The sequence below is a fragment of the Myxocyprinus asiaticus genome, chromosome 5, assembly GCF_019703515.2.
Source record: "Myxocyprinus asiaticus isolate MX2 ecotype Aquarium Trade chromosome 5, UBuf_Myxa_2, whole genome shotgun sequence".
Lineage (NCBI taxonomy): Eukaryota > Metazoa > Chordata > Actinopteri > Cypriniformes > Catostomidae > Myxocyprinus > Myxocyprinus asiaticus.
This window is the reverse complement of record NC_059348.1, coordinates 20,638,984-20,656,948: the sequence shown is the minus strand read 5'-3', so window position 1 is coordinate 20,656,948 and position 17,965 is coordinate 20,638,984. Positions and strand designations below refer to the sequence as shown.

At 38.1% G+C, this 17,965-nt stretch overlaps 1 protein-coding gene across 4 annotated transcripts; it reads right to left on the bottom strand.

The window, feature by feature from the left end:
- Window positions 1-1,184: 1,184 nt before the first annotated feature.
- LOC127441254 (guanine nucleotide-binding protein subunit beta-4) lies at window positions 1,185-17,466 on the bottom strand. Of its 4 annotated transcripts, none has more exons than XM_051698442.1 (10): window positions 17,349-17,466; window positions 14,669-14,811; window positions 11,575-11,613; window positions 10,984-11,090; window positions 10,501-10,564; window positions 9,547-9,709; window positions 9,335-9,401; window positions 8,579-8,780; window positions 8,237-8,453; window positions 1,185-2,837 (listed from the first exon to the last, which is right to left on the bottom strand). In XM_051698442.1, the coding sequence occupies exons 2-10, from the start codon at window positions 14,723-14,725 to the stop codon at window positions 2,731-2,733; spliced, it is 1,023 nt and encodes a 340-aa protein (XP_051554402.1). In that variant the 5' UTR covers window positions 14,726-14,811; window positions 17,349-17,466; the 3' UTR covers window positions 1,185-2,730. The 4 variants fall into 4 exon arrangements, with proteins under 4 accessions (XP_051554402.1, XP_051554401.1, XP_051554399.1 ...); XM_051698441.1 differs by lacking the exon at window positions 17,349-17,466 and adding an exon at window positions 16,259-16,418; XM_051698439.1 differs by lacking the exon at window positions 17,349-17,466 and adding an exon at window positions 16,259-16,418 and having other exon boundaries at window positions 14,669-14,777.
- Between the last annotated feature and the right edge of the window lie 499 nt (window positions 17,467-17,965).

Genomic DNA, 17,965 nt, shown 5'->3' with positions numbered 1-17,965 from the left:
TTTGGATATTCCTGAAGCCCCATTATTTGTAACATGATAGTTCTAACACTTTAAAATGTAAAATAATTTTCACAGTTGTTAACTTTGTTCACACTGATTCAGTTTCTTGCTAAGTTTTTACTTCATAAAGGCCAGGCTACTGAGCAGAACCAAAAACAAAAATTCTGTGATCATTTACTCACCCTATTGTTGTTCTAATCCCATTTGACTTTCTTTCCTCTGAGAAACACAAGTGTCATTGCATGGTAAAATGGCACAATGAAAGTGAATGGTGAGGCTAATATTCTGTCTAACACCTCCTATTGTGTTCCACAAAAGAAAGCCAGTCATACGACTTTGGAATAACATGAGTAAATGGTGATGGAATTTTCATTTTTGGGTGAACCATCCCAAACAAACAGTCAAATAAAAAAAGCATTGAGGGTAATTTTGTAAACAGTATTAAGGGAGCAAGCTGATTTCTGAATTCAGTGGACTGTGGCCTCGCTAGCACAGTGTTTGATCTTATCCATAGGATAAGTCTCAGTTAGCTAGCTGAAATATCCATAGGATAGTATGTAGCTTGCTCCTCCAGGTTGAACTTCAGAGAGCGCTTAACTGGTCAATTAGAAAATAAAGAGCTATTTTTTTGATGGGACTAAAATATCACATGAACTACTGAATCATTTCAGGTAAAAAAAAAAAAAATGATTTGCCTTCATCACACTATGCAAATTCAACTTCATGTACCTTAAAGCAATGGTCTAAATGTTGTAAACACTCAAAACAACTTAAGAATTGAAAAACACCACTAAGTTTCCACATATGTTTGGATGTCCATTCACAGCATAACTAACTGCATGATTCAAATAAAATATTGAAACGAGTGCTTAAAAGATTTATCTGGTGAACACTAAACAAATGTCAAAAAACAAAAAGGCATGAATTAGAAAACACCGTTCAAAAAAACAGAATGCAATCTGGAATTATAAATGGAAAAGTTAATTCAACAAGCACTCTGAATATATATAAAAGCAATGTCCAAAACTTTTAGTTCAACAGCCATGATTAAAAGCAAAAACAACATTAATACAATTTTTAATACGCTCACAAAACCAGTCTTTGTGATCAGAGTTCATTCATATCAATTGGCACAAAATTATTACGGTGATTTCGGTGAACTGTGATGGTTAAGGCTTGCTTTCTGTTATTTTTTTTAGTCTTACACAGGCAAAGGGATCTATACCTTCAAAACTTACATTTGTGGAAAAGACACGCACAGTATAGCTTGTCTTATAAAACCATGACTGTTTGTTTTTTTTGTTGTTTTTTTTAGCTTTCTTGCCACAGAGCTGAAGTACTACATTAATTCAAATATGTGCAGAAACATCAGTGCGTGCCGTGTTACATGACTATCTTCTAGTGCATAAGCATACAGTCCTAGCTACATCCTCATCTCAAAAGGGCAGGTTTTCAGAGTATGTGTAGGAAGGCAAACAATGCTGTAAGTCAGAATGGCAGTGGCCAAGGCCTCTTGTTACTTATTAGGTGGCACCTCCTGCCTGCTCACCAATGGCAAAGTGCCACAGAGCATCAAGGCCGTGCTTGGTTTTTGGATTCAAACAAAATGCTGAACCGAACCTTAACCATAAATGTGTAATACATGCAGTATGTTCAGCTGGATCAATATGGAAAGCAGCAAATTTGAGACCACATCTATTGACAGTAAAGACAGATCACAATGGTGGAACCTTCTGAAGACAGATGGGACAGACAGGCTGCTGGTAAATCCTTCTCTGCACTTAGTAATACAGTCTTAACACACTGAAATAAGTCAAACACTGTTGTCGGGCTTAGAGGACAGCAAATACAGGCTTAGTTACACTACCAACCTGAGACTGCACCATTTATTATGGAACAAACTAACACAGCCAATGCAGTTAAAGTACACTTAAAGGGATAGGTTACCCAAAAATTACAATTCTGTCTTTAACCCATCCTCATGTTGTTCCTAACCACAAGACTTTCTTCCATGGAACACAAAAGGAGATGTTAGGCAGAATTTTAGCCTCAGTCACCATTCACTTTCAATGTATGGAAAAAAGATGCAATTAGAGTGAATGGTGACCGAAGTTAACATTCTTCTTTATATCTATATTTTATGTTCCATTTAGGTTTTGGAATGATATGAGGGTGAGTAAATGACAGAATTTTAAATTTCTAGGTGAATGATCCCTTAAAGGTCAAACACTAATGCAACAATACTGTGCAAGAGCAGGTCAGCCTCATCTTCACTACTCAACTCATCCTTCTGTTCATGACATTGATTGGCCTTTGGGTATGGCAAATATCACTGTGATTGGGTATAAAAAAAAAAAAAAAAAAAAAAAAACAGGGACAGTCAAGACACCCACCACGAGTATCCACACACCAGAACATCCAAACACAGAAGTGCATATGTTACACGTAAAAGCACAAAGAATGGCAGATATATACAACACAGTCTGTGCCCCACCTCTAGAGTCAGACATGAAGCCCTAGAGACAGAGAGAGAGAGAGAAGCAAGTGGAGGGTCTTCACTGCTGGTCCTCATGTCTTTGACTGACTGCTGGATGGAGGGATAGTGTGGTCTAAGGAGAAGAAAACCAGGTCATCTGTATGGAGGAAGAGTGGAAAGGAGGGGTCCGGTGTGGCAGAGGTGCACTACATTGGCTGTGATTGGAAAGAATGGCTCCCCGGAGTCCCGTCCAGTCAGTTCCATATCCTGAGGAAGCTGTCCCAAGAACCAGTGGCTACAGCCATGCCATCACTGGTCACCCCCAAACAGCTGACCCTGTTGTCATGCCCAGCTAGAACACCTGCAGAAAGAAGAGCAACAATGTAATAAGAATCTTGAATAAATAACTAGTCACTAAATAGTCAGTCACAGACAGCCATTCCAGTACAAGGATGCATTGGCTTCAATAACATTGTACATAAGAAAAGGCATGGGGGGGCCTGGGTAGCTCAGCAAGTAAAGACGCTGACTACCACACCTGGTGTCGCAAGTTCAAATCCAGGGCATGCTGAGTGACTCCAGTCAGGATTCCTAAGCAACCAATTGGCCCAGTTGCTAGGGTGGGTAGAGTCACGTTGGGTTAACTTCCTCATGGTCGCTATAATGTGGTTCTCACTCTCGGTGGGGCGCGTGGTGAGTTGTGCGTGGATGCCGTGAAGAATAGCGTGAAGCCTCCACATGCGCTAGGCCTCCGCAGTAACGCGCTCAAGCCACGTGATAAAATGCACGGATTGACGGTCTCAGACACGGAGGCAACTGAGATTCGTCCTCCGCCACCCAGATTGAGGTGAGTCACTACGCCACCACGAGGACTTAGAGCGCATTGGGAATTAGGCATTCCAAATTGGGGAGAAAAGGGGAGAAAAATCCCCCCCAAAATAAAAATATAAAAAGGCATGTGAACGCATTAGTCTATGTCCTTAAGATGATCTAAAGCGTTCAACGGTCACGCCAGATGATTCATAGATCTACAATTATTTTCAAGTACTACTTGAAATCCTTGTTTCAATCCTGAAACAGCTTGTAATTCTGAGATGATTCGTACAATCGTTTCTACGATCTACATCAACTTACAATTAGTTCTGCAACAACTAATCAATAAAATTGATAATAAAAAATAAAATAAAAAAATCAGACAATACATTTTAATATTGATTAGTTGGATATGTGCGGCGAACACGGAGAAGCTCTGTCAGTGACGTCACTTTACAGTCATGAAAAATGCTTTTGCATGATAACTTGTTTGAAAAGGCGCAGACAAGTGGAAGCGGAAAAAACACGACCCAAGTTGTCCAGCATGCCACGTCTTGTCCGCGTCATAGAAGAACCACCACCCACACACAGATGATGATGAAGCGGACTCAGTGTAATAAGTGTTGGAGCATTTCTCTATAAATTAGCATTACATTTGCTGCATACACCATGATAGTGTGTTAAAGTACATGGCAACAAGCACTGTTAATCTGCCAGTCTCCTTGTTTCATCCCAACCTACAATTATGTCAGTGATCGCCAAAAAAGCACAAAGGCACATTTACCTGACATCTCAGCAGCACCAGAGAGATGGTATGTTATGTAGGCTACTGTGTTTAAGCAGCGTGTCATGATTTGACTCAATTACAAATAAGGAAAATATGGTCAGAAATATCCCACAACCCACACTGTGAAGTTTTAATGGACTCAAATACGTGTCTATTATACAAGTTATTATTAACAGTAATTTATTAATAGTTATTAAACAATTAACAAATTTGTACTATACGCAGCCTAAATGTATTAAAATACACTGAACTAAGAATATTTTAAGAGGAGGCTACATGCACATCCAGTATTATTTGGAGTCCCCCACGTGCGTTTTGCATTATTAACGTTATTGATTAATTGATTGTTAATTTCTACGACAATCGATTAGGAAAATTTCTGAAAACTGACATCCCTGTTTTGTATACATGTATGAAATGTATGTTATGAACTAAAAATCAGGTGCGTATTTCCATATCACAAAACGGTTTCTTTACCACAAACGTCTCAATCATTTTGGTTAAACTGCGCTTTGCAGTTTAGGAATCGCTCAACATCATACCGCGGTTTCAGTTTCTATGTAATCAACTGCGCACCTTTCATAGATATCACAGTGTGCAAGTTTTAAATTGTTTTAGATGGTTTCCCCTCATCATGTAAGCACCTGTAATACCATGAGCGACTTTTTCTTAGTGAGAGTGAATCTGCACTATGTTTACAGATGACTGTACTGTATTAAACTGTATATGATGCTGAATATAAATGTACAATAATGCTGAGTCCTGATATTTGATAGTCATGATAATGCCAAATGTAATGTCTGATTTCACCAGTAAATTTATACTATGGCAAATATTATTTTACTGGATAAGCAAACACTATTTTGAAAAGAATAGTTGAGACACGTAATTAGTAACAATACTATTGTAAAACTTATTATTCATTTAAAATACTCAAAATGTATGTAATTACTGAATGTGTACAAGCATATGAATCTAACATAATTATGTATTTTTTAGCTGAGCAAAATAATTAATATTTTTATTCTGGTGTCACCATTGCCCTTTGCTGGGCTGATTTTTTGTTTTACTCTATCCCTGATGGATAATTTTACTCTTTAATGAACAGTACGTTTTGTTAGGTTTTACAAGTAAAGGAACTGTTTTGTATATTTCCTAAATAGGACAGTGATGCACCTTAATGACCTCTACCTGCATCATCTTGGTCATAGGATGGACTATACTCTTAAAATGAAGTACATAGACAACAAATTTATTGCCAATTGTGATGGTGAGCCTGTGTATCAGACTCCATCACGGGATTTTACTGCATTCAAAGAACGTATTTCTTGTTTTACTCACCCATTTTCAATGTTTATTGGGGTTTTATTATGCAAATGTTATCCGTCCTATTTATTGTATCTATTGGTGTTTTAACTCTCATATTAACTCATTCTTATGTATTTATTCCACTGATATACAGCTGAAGTCAGAAGTTTACATACACTTAGACTGAAGTCATTAAAACTAATTTTTTAACCACTCCACAGATTTCATATTAGAAAACTATAGTTTTAGGACATCTACTTTGTGCATGACATGAGTAATTTTTCCAACAATTGTTTACAGACAGATAGTTTCACTTTTAATTGACAATAAATCACAATTCCAGTGAGTCAGAAGTTCACATACACCAAGTTAACTGTGCCTTTAAGCAGCTTGGAAAATTCCAGAAAATGATGTCAAGCCAATCGCGTGCAAGACAGCGTAAGTCAGTGAGATTTACTTCTCCGCTGAAGATGTTTATGAAAATTATGATAAGAATTTAAACAGTTATTACACAGCACAAGAGGATGTTAAAAATATTATCAATCAAAACACATTTACACAACACAAATAATCACTATGAAATCATGAATAATTATAATAGATTCACACAGCACTGAGGATCACTAGTAAATGATAAAGAATTAAGGCATTTACACAGCAAGAAGAAACATTGCTGCTGCTGCTAGAGCATGAAAAAAATGTGAGATCATTTATCTATTTTAATATCTTGATTTGAAATGTTAAAAATGTAAAGCTTTAGTATTAATTTAAATGACTAACTTAATATCATTTAATACTATTAGACATTAATACACTATCAAATAATAAAAATGTGAGCAATTGGAAAATGAATAGATGGTATGCACTAATAAAGACTTATTTGTTCTTTCTTTCTAGCAGCATAAGACACAATAAAGACGTATCTGGTGTGTTAGTGTGCTTTTATTGAACTTCAAGTGAAATACTGTATGTTCATGGCATCTCTGCCAGAAAATCCTAATAAGAAGGGGTTTGTGTGGCATTCACACTTTTCTGATATATCTACAATATACTGTGGAGTGATTAAGTTTTATATTTTAAAGTCGATATTGATATTGTATTAATATCTTACTTGAAATTATATAATTATTTTAGGTTTATTTTATTTACACATATTTTATGGCCAGTGTGGGAAAATGATTGGGAAAGAATTAGTGTTTTTAAACAAATGCAAGACTGCCAAAAATATATTTCTTGCAATAAATAATGATCATAAATAACTTATTTTGTAAATTTCTAAAATTGTCTCATTGAAGTGCACTTTAAACTGGAGTGAGAGATACTGGGGGAAGTGACTGTCACTTTGCTCACAGCTGATTGGTCCAGTAACTGGATGAGATCTCTGATCGGGAACATAAACTGCCCCGGACCAGGTTAGCCGATGAGCATATGTTACTATGGTGAGGAACCCAGATGAAAGCCTATTCACTTTACTGGTACCACGAATTCAGAGTTTGCTTAAACTAAGTTTAAACGTATCTAGCTAGCTGCATAATCCTGCTTTGTGACATAGGCCACATTGGATACATGTCATAAATACATGTTCGTTTGCCATTTAAACCTAGCGTATCAGTTTAATTTGAAGCACCTTTGCTTTATGTGTCTCCCTCTCTGCGCATATGATAGAGGAAGAGAGAGAGAGAGAGAGAGAGAGAGAGAGAGAGAGAGAGAGAGAGAGAGAGAGAGAGCGCGCGCACTCTTATTCAAGTGACCAGGAGAAAGGGTACTTTTTGAAGAAAACAAAACAAGTAACTCTGAACAAACACTTCGATGTTCACAATAAATAAGTCTGAAAATGTCTGTTTGTATCTTACCTTGGTTTCAGTGAACTTGTTTACATTCAGCTGATCTGTTGGTGGATACTGTTTGATATATACATAACTTGCTCATGCTTTCAAGAAACAGGAACTTCAAAGACATTTAGTCATCAATCTTACAGTTCATACAAAATCCTTCAGTTTTAACATTGGCCACAAACAACATCTCAGTTTACTCACATAAAACAAGATTTGTACTACACATAAGGTGTCTTCACACAGCAGACTTAAGCCTGCTCTGACCCACCTCAGCCCCCAGTATCAAAGGCAGTTCTGATGCTGCTTAAATTTTTGTAAATGAAATGTAGCATCAGAGCAGCCTTAAACTTTGTAGTTGTTATAATATAGCATATATTTCATAATTTAGATTCATATTTAAAAGTATTCATTTTATGTTTCTGTTTTAATAATTTTATATTTAAATCATTAATCTCATAACATTATTTTTGCAGTTATTGCTGTGTAAATGCATTTATGCCTGCTCTGAGCAGCATTAAACGGTCTGTGTAAATGCACCTAAATGCCAGTTAGATGCAGCTTCTGTGCCACCTTTACAGTGTAAAGATGACTATAGATAACTAGATCAGCATTATATTCATGCTTGACTTTACCATTTACAATGCTTTTGGGAAAGAAGGCCCTGGCTTGATATCCAGAGACAACTCTAGGCATTCATATGTTGATTACCCAGAAAAGAGTAAACAATGTGGCACTATCAAAATATTGCTCTGTATGTTTGAGCATCCTGACCAGCTCAACATACCAACAGTGGTTCATTCAATGGGATGAGTGTGGGGCGGGACTATCTCAAAGTAATTTTTTCTGACCAATAAAAGTCTGGGAGAGTGCTCATAAAACGTGGATTTTTTTTTTGTACTGTTCTGCGTGGTGATTCTAGTGGCACATCAATTACACATTTCACCTTTATAAAAAAAAAAACGTATTTTGGTGAATATGGTCACAGATATATTGTGCATAGCTGTGTAAGGTACTGACCTGCACGCTCTCCCTTTAGCGTGTCCCACACATTGCAGTTGAAGTCATCGTAGCCAGCGAGTAGCAGGCGGCCACTCTTTGAGAAGGCCACGGAGGTGATGCCACATATGATGTTGTCATGCGAGTACATCATCAGTTCCTGGTCCGCACGAAGGTCAAACAGCCGACACGTGGCGTCATCAGATCCCGTTGTGAAGGCATTACCGTTAGGAAAGAACTGAGGAAAGAGTACAACATGTGAACAAAGTTTTCAAACACAACTCTAAATAAGCATATGAAATGCATTACACAGGATCAACAATAAGCTAGGCAGTGATAACGCCTTCCCTTTGTGACACTCACACAGACAGCGTTTATATCAGACACATGACCGGTGAAAGACTGTCTGCACATTCCGTCTCGGATGTCCCAAAGTTTGGAGGATGCGTCGCAGGCACCCGACACGAAGGTCCTGGTGTCTGGACTGAGGGACAGGCTCATCACGTCTCCGCTATGCCCTGTGAATGTGGTTGTCTGCTGACCAGTCTCAATATCCCACAGAGCACTGCAGAGGAGAAGGAGAGCTGGGTCACATTCAGCACAAACACAAAGAGCTGCATTGGATAAAGTTTGAACTCACTTTATGCAACTATAGCAGTGAACAACATGAAAAAATGTCTATTATATTCACAATTATGTTCTTGTTACTTGAACACACAAACTAATGAATTATACTGTATATCTTCAATGCACTTCAAATTGTTTTGGAGAAGAGCATCTGCCAGATGGTGAATGTTCTCTACAAAAAAATCTTACGAAAGTGACTTGCAATACAGTGCACAAATCACATTACTTGCCAATACTGGAAAAGATAAGCAGCAGAAAATACACTGCTTCATTCAGCGCAGATGACTTTTTTACTTGACAACCACAAACCAGCTCCTGAACTATTGTTGCACAGTGGAATTTACTGACAATCTATAAAATTCTTGAATTAATTCTAATTGTCTTTAGCTCACAGTTACATCATGTAATAGGGTTTTTTCATGCTCTTATCATAAATGTTGTGAAATGTAAGGAGATTTTTTAAAACAGTACATCAAGCACAGATGGTCTTACCATGTGGTATCTCCAGAGCTGGTGACTATCTGGCTATCGTCAAGAAAGCGACAACATGACAAATAACCTGATGAGAGTGAAAGAAAACAAGGCACTAAAACATGTGCTTCACCTGACTGTATCATCCACTTACATCCAACTGGCTAACGCCTTCTGATGCATTCCCAGAATCAAAGAATCACCTCACTAGCCCTGCTGTAGTCAGCATTTACCTGTGTGTCCAGGTAGTTCTCTGGTGACTCTGACGTTGCCCTCACGGGTTTTAAGGCTGTATATGGAGCAGATGTTGTCCAGGCCTCCACAGGCTACATAGTTCCCTGAGGGAGCGTAGGCACAAGTCATCACCCATGATGATCGTAAGGGAATGGCGTGAATCTGGAAAGAACCAGAGCAGCTTTGACATTCTTTTTCTATTTATACTAAATATATATATATATATATATGAGTAGATTACATAATTTTCATTTTTGGATGAGGCAAAATTTACTTTATATTGACATAGCTGAAATTTGTCATTTCTGTACCACTTCTGGAACAGAATTGCAAAAATAAACATTGTTTTCAAACAGCCTTTCGACTACGCCCCATCTTTAAATCAAACAAACAAATAGTCCCGCCCCCAACTCCCGCCATTGGTTGAGTCAATGTTGTGTGAAGCTCAATGGGTCACTCACAATAAACAGGAATTTTTCTATCACCACAGAGACAGTTTTTATAGTTTAAGAAAAATAACCTACAAACAGCTTGCTTACAGTTGTCACTGCATCTTAAACTGGAATAGGAGAAAGTATTTAAATGTAACGGGAGTCAGCTGGTACGTGATAGCTGTGCAGTGTGTAAACCTCACTCCCCTGGCCTCAAGAGACACACTAGTGACTGATGATAGGCTGTATCCTTTAGCCTCCTCGTTAGCATGCCCGCCTCCCATGCCGGCACAAGCCGGTTTGAAGTAGTGAATGAAATAGTGAAATAATGAATTTCTACAATGGCATCTTTAACTGAAAACTATTGATTTTGAATGATGCAGCATCCACACCATTAGGTGTCACTGTAAGTCCAAGATGACACAATCAAAAAGTTACTGAGTGTACATTTAATATTAAAATTAAGGTCTATATTGAGTATATACAGTATACATACATTTACACTTGTTGGGCTGGACTCACCTTGTTTGTGGTGTAGCTGTCCCAAATGATGAGTTTGCCATCTTGTGAGGCACTAACTAGTAACCTTAATGTTTAAACAAAGAAAAGAAAATGTAACAGACTAAACAAAAAAGTTTGAAAGAGGTTGAGTGTGGACAACAATTGTGACTGAACAGCAGAAATTCAGCATGTAGCATTTAAATCACAATTCACACAAACACACTGCAGGTTGTTATGTGCACAAACACGCTCCATGTAACAATTATGTCTCTTCCCTGAAGTCCTAAAACGGATGCTCGGATGGAGAAAAAGTGAATGATAGAGGGAGGAGAGGAGGGAGGAAGAGAGACACTTGAGCAGGAGGCAGCCTGCATGATCCCAGAACACCCCTGAGTTGTGAGAGCCTGCTGTATTATTCATTGAGTGTACACTGACAGAGCTGCGGGGTTCCTCTGAGAGTGCCCATCCTCCAGCCCCCTCCTGCTTCTCTCGCTGTCAACTGACCTGGAATCTGTGGCCCAGTGCATGGCGTAGATTTTGGCTAAATGTCCTCGGAGGGTCCGCCTCGTTCTCATCTGGATCCTTCCCACTGAATCCAGACCAGCTGTAATCTAAGCACACAGAAGTCAACTAACACGATGACATTACAAAGCAAGCAGACATTTCGTGCTGTTGATCACTCAAGTGTGAAATGTGTTATATTAGTTGATTGAATGGTCCAACAATTAAACTGATCATCTACAGTCAAATTAAATTGGACAAGATGGAGAAAAGTACTGCTTAAAAATGACAAGAGCCAAAAGAGAAAAAGAAATAACCCCCACATTATGAAATCATAAGTCACAAAATCAGCAGGCTGTGGGCCAATGTTTAAATTTTGATGGAGGCCTTGACATGTAAGAGGGTGTTTAATATTTCAGTGCACTTAAGAGCATGTTCAGCATGTACATCAGTGGCCGATTTGCATGTCTGTGCTGAACTCGGAGCAGAGGAGAGTGGGAACCTCCATAGACACTCCCCATCATGAGCTAGGTTAGACCAGCACTGCTCTTATGGGGAGGGGGGCACAGCAGGGGCGGCAGCAGAGCTGCTTACCTGGGACAGGCTGGAGTCGCTGCATGCTTTCCTGGCATCCTGCAATGGGAACAGCAGCATGTCAGAATGCAGTCATTCTATTGAATATAGCTAAGGAAAATGCAGCGCCTGAGTGCTATTCCCTGGCTGTCAGTTCCACATGATGCATGTAGTGAATAAAAATGTTTACAAAGTTTAATACAGAACGAGATATGTACGTTTTTCAATGGCTGATGCCGATATTGAATTGCCCCATTGAGCAACAGTTATGTGCAATTCACAGTTTAGTCTTTTTTATATTTATCCAACACATCCAAACTCTTCTGCCATTACATTCCCTTGCACTGTTTATAACAGATTTGCACTACATATATGTATGCATGTATGTGTGTGTGTGTATATGTGTGTATGTATGTGTATATACATGTATATCTATTTTGTCTTATTGTGTATTCTATATATACACTTTATTTTCTATTCAATATTTATTTATTTATTATCATTATTATTTTATTAAATTTTTTATTATTTTTTATTATTGTGTGTCTTGTATTGTTGTGCACTGGACGCTCCTGTCACCAAGACAAATTCCTTGTATGTGTAAGCATATTTGACAATAAAGCTGATTCTGATTTCTAAAGGTTTTATATAATGCAGATATATACCTAATTTGAATGATGGTAAATGAGACGCCCACAAAATGACTCAAATTAAAGAAACACTTACTTATATTTTACACAATATTTACTCAATTTCACACACACACACAAAAATTAAAACAGAAAGTCTTATTATAGGGCTGGGTATCATTACAGATTTCCCTATTTGATTTTATTCCAATTCACAAATTTGGGTATGTTTCAGTTATAATGTCCATTTTGTTTATATGAAAAAAAATTCTCTCTCAGCTAATGCTGTAAATCAATGTACAAAGTTAAAAGGTTTGCCATATATAAAAATATAAACAAATAAAAAAATTAACAACAGGCCCAAACTATGCAGTTCAATTGCTATTTATTTAACAGCTATACAGTGCTGTGAAAAATGCCTGATTTCTTCTGTTTTTGTGTATTCTCATACTAAATTGCTTCAAACATTCAAACAAAATCTAACACAAAACAAAGGCAATCTGAGTAAACACAACATATAGGTTTTTAAATGATAATGTTATTTATTGAAGCAAAAAAGTTATCCAATACCAACTGGGCCTGTGTGAAAAAGTATTTTTATAGTTACTAAATCCCCAAATCTATGAAACTGCATTCATAATGGGGTTCAGCTGGACTAGACACACCCAAACCTGAATACTGCAAGCCCTGTTCAATCAAATCAACACCTAAACAGAACTTTTTCAGCGACATGAAGTTGGATAAAAGGTCTCACCCAGTAGCACATTATGCCAAGGTCAAAAGAAATTCCAGAAATGATGTGGAAAAGGGTGATTGAAATACATCAGTCCGGGAAGGGTTACAAAGCTATTTCAAAGGCTCTGGGACTCCAAAGAACCACAGTGAGAGCCATTATTTCCATATGGAGAAAACATGGCACAGTAGGGAACCTTCCCAGAAGTGGCCAACCTTCCAAAATTCTTCCAAGAGCATAGCGATGACTCATCCAAGAAGTCACAAAAAAGCCAAGGACAACATCCAAGGAACTGCAGTCCTCGCATCAATAAAGGCCAAGTTCATGACCCCACTATCGGAAAGACACTGGCCAAAAATGCCATCCATGGAAGAGTGGCAAGCCGAAAACCACTGCTAACCCAGAAGAACATTAATGCTCGTCTGAATTTTGCCAAAACACTCCTTGATGATCCTCAAACCTTTTGGGAGAATGTTCTGTGGACTAATGAGTTGAAAGTGGAACTGTTTGGAAGACAGGGGTCCCGTTATATCTGGTGTAAATCAAACACAGAATTCCACAAAAAGAACATCATACCTACGGTCAAGCATGTTGGTGGTAGTGTGATGGTGTGGGGATGCTTTGCTGCTTCAGGGCCAGGGTGACTTGCAATAATTGAGGGAAACAAGAATTCTGCTCTCTACAAGAAAATCTTAAAGAAGAACGTGCGGTCATCTGTCCATGAGTTAAAGCTCAAGCGCAACTGGATTATGCAGCAAGACAATGATCCAAAGCATAAGAGTAAGTCCACCTCTGAATGACTCAAAAGAAGTGAAATGAAAGTTTTGGAGTGTCGTAGTCAAAGTCCTGACTTGAACCCGATTGAGATGCTGTGGGAAGACCTTAAATGGGCAGTTCATACTCGAAAACCCTCCAATATGGCTGAAATAAAGCAGTTCTACAAAGAAGAGTGGACCAAAATACCACCACAGCTTTGTGAAAGACTAATCTCCAGTTATCGGAAGCGTTTGGTTGCAGTTGATGCTGCTAAAGGTGGCACAACAAGTTATTAGGTTTAAGGGGGCAGTTTGTTTTTTCACATGGTGATATGTGTTGGATAACTTTTTTGCTTCAATCAAATATATATTATATATATATATATATATATATATATATATATATATATATATATATATATATATATACACACACACATATTTGAAAACTATATTTTGTGTTTACTCAGGTTACGTTTGTTTTATGTCATCTCATTTTAAGGTCTAAATCAATTTAGTATGAAAAATACACAAAAATAGAAGAAATCAGGAAGGGGACAAATATTTTTTCACAGCATTGTATATGCCATAGTAGTGAATGATTACCATATTCATACACCATAGATTTTACATGGTACACCAAGGTACTTCAAAGAATACCATGGTATTACATTCACCCAGCCCTAGTAAATTAACCATTGCTGCTGGTAGATTTTGGAACAGACAGAAGGGAGAAACACCATTTCTGCTGATTGGCCAACTGGGTGCAGTTATTGGACCGTTACTGATAATATCGATACAGCAAAATATTGGCCAATTAATCAGCCTAACTGATATATCAATCTATCATTACTGCTTTCCTAATGCATACACACCTAAATTGATGTAGCAAACTATGTGATTAGAATTATTTTGGTGAAGACGTGCAAATATGTCAAGTCCATGTCCCAGGAGATATCTGATCTGATTGGAGGAGCAGAAAGGGTATGGGATCTTACTCTGATCTGATTGCGCAGCTGCTCGGCCTCCTGCCGCAACTGCTCCAGCTCACTCATGGTCCTCCGAGCGTTTCACTCACTTCTCAGCTTTGATAATACTGATTAAGTCCTGCAAAACATACAAGTGTGAAGTCACGTTATGACTTCACATAATGTGAAGTCGTCAATGTAGGTAGTAAAACAGTCCACTCATGAAGAATTAATCATTTAAGACACTCATTTCACTACCAAGTCACGATACATAAAATTATCAATTTCCATATGTGATATGAAGGTTTTGTCAGAAGTCTCACAGACATGACTGGCCCTTTGGATACAGTTTATGGGGAACACAGAGAAAGTGATAAAAGTGTATGCATCAGCGTCAGTGTTTTCACTATGCTGAATGGAACTAAGGATCATCCAAACACGCTACAGCACTGCCAACTGAAGAGCTGGGCACGCAGGGCTCCTTTGTTTAATGAGGGGCAGCACTGCTTGGCACTGCCTAAAAGTTGACTTCCCTAAAAACCTAGCTATCACAACTTCAAATAGAGTCAGCAGCCGATTCAAATTATCAGAGCTGTGAGAAGTCATGTGCTGAATGAAACTCAACAGCTAAGCAAGTTAAAGACAACAAAGTACATTCAAATGCCATATGCAAATCTAACAGGTACTCCAACTGTAATATAAAACAGTTATGTAGCCAATAACCTGCAGTCCTATTGCAGCTTGACAGCAAATAGTCTGTGATCTTCAGCAATTTAACTGAATGTTGGGCAATGGCTTGGCAGTGACACATTCAAATTGACACAATATGGGAATACCCCTAAAGACAGATCAGGACTACCCTGACCTTTGTGACGCATATATACATATATATTTTTGGGAACCACAGTAGTGTGACTAACTAAGCAATGTTTGTAAAAAAACAGGAAGACTGTTGGTCCCAACCCTGCCAAGCCAAATGACAGGAAAAGAAAGAAATGACCAGATGTGCATTTTACTCCCACCAGATATGCATTATTTAAAAGCATAATAATAATACATAAAAGTAATTTCAGTGAGCATAGATTGCTTAAATAATGGAGCATCTTGTGAATCAAAGATGTCAGATCTGCTGGTCCAAGCATATGAAATCCATTTCTAATCCAAGATTTAATGTGTACATCCGGGATTGTATAATCTGACAAAACCTCCTTAATCCCGATGTGCTAATACCTAATCTAACCTATAACACTCAGACTGCCGCGATAATCTCGAAGAAACACGCTAGAAAATGCAATTCCCCACACCGACAGGAATATTGTTGGTCAACAGTTTTAATGAGGCAAATGTGCTTTAACGCCGATGTTAACGTTGCAGTTCATGTTATTTGAGGCTGTTTTGACAACAGATTCAATACCACATGTTGCACTACACTGAAACCACGATATAATCCACTATTAACGCGATAAAAGATGTAAAAGTGTCTCTGAGTGCAGATGTGTCATCTGTCAAGCTAATTAGCGAGTTATATGAAGGTAATTTTGGTTAGCAGAGTGGCTAGCGAGCTGTGAATGTATCATGTCAGACACTCGAGAGCACCACACAAACACTGGCACACATTACCTGCTGTAACAACACTACAAAATACTCCTGCAGCCTGGACGGGTGCCTCAATGTGCAGACTAAAATTTTCCAAATATTATTTCGCTCATTTCGTCTTATTTTAATCCACAACAGGGCCTCGGGCGCCAAATTTACGAGATTCAAGGCAATTCACAGAGCGATTACCACACCCATACTGATATTGAGAGCATGGCAACAGTTGGGCGGAGGAGGGGGGGAACGATAGTTTCGTGTGTTTTTAAAAGGAAGATTTCGAGTTCAGATGTTCAAAAATAAGTACAATGTGTCTCTTAATGACCGGTATTGTGTATTATAATGGCACGATGATATTTTTAACATAACAGTTTGACATTTAACTAAGCAGATCCCTGTGTCATACCTGCGCTAGAAATGGTTCTGGCTATCAGCTTCCTCAATTGTCAAAATGACTGAAGTAGGAGTATAATACACTTGGATGCACTGTCACTGGCCTTTAATTTATAACAAGTATTCACGAGAATACAGCATGCTCTACTGGTTTTAAAGGACAAATATATTATAAAGACACAAATAAGTTTAAAAATTTGGTACTTTCCATAATTGTGGAAATGTTTTCATCTTTGTATGGCACACTGGCAGGTGGTCCTATGATGTTAGGTGGACAGCAAAGTGTCATTGTTTGGTTTTGAGGTGGTGAACACCTTTCACAACATAAACTCACTTTTTCACACCTAATTAAAGCCACATCCCCCCTACTATGGGTGCTGCCAGCTTGCCACTTCTAACTTTCAGTTTCAGTGGCAATTGGTTAAAGAGCAGGGGTTTTTTGTGGGGGTTTTTTTATTTTTTTTTATCAATACTTTTGCTACTAAGAGTTATTTTACATTTGGCAATTAAGATGAGCAATTATATGGGTCAAATACAGTTATGCATTAGAATTAAACAGTTATGCCAATAATTGAAGCATCTATGGCATGCTATGTGTTAAGAAACACCACCAGTATGGCAAACTCCCACACTTGCTGATCTATAAACCATATCCAGGGTATTCAGAATAATAATAATAATAATAAATGTAATGAAGTAACAAAAACCATTTTAAATGTCTTACCAAGAGTGTTGAACTCCACAGATATGAGTGTGAAGCTGGTTAGTGAAAGCCCACAGCTCCCTCAGTAGTGATGATCAGAGTGCTGTCACTAGGATAGGCAGTGGGGAATTCAGTGACCGACCAGCACATCTACACTGAGAGCTGCTCATAGTGGTGACAAGGTGGGGCTGGATGGGGGAGGCTGTATAGTGAAAGTGGGAAGACGAAGTCTTAAAGAGACAGTAGTTGTGGCACCGTCTGTTCATTTTGTCAGTGTCACAACTGAGTAAATGTCAAAATAAATAAGGATTGTTCCATGCATTTAATGATTTACTCTTTGTTTAGATTATCAGCTCTAAAAATGCAAGAAGGATTCCCGAACGTCAGATCAGTACGCAATGAAAGGCTGTCAATAATTTATTAAAACGGAAAGCTTTTCCATCTAGCGCATTGTCAACACTTTCATTCAAAGTGCCTCAATGAACTGCTTGCGGTTAATAATGTTCATATTCGCAGAGAAATCTGTGCTGATTTCGATGCTCAAAACATGCCCGCTAGCTTGTTTAAAGGAATAGTTCACCCAAAAATGAAATTCTCTCATCATTTACCTACCCTCATGCCATCCCAGATGTGTGAAT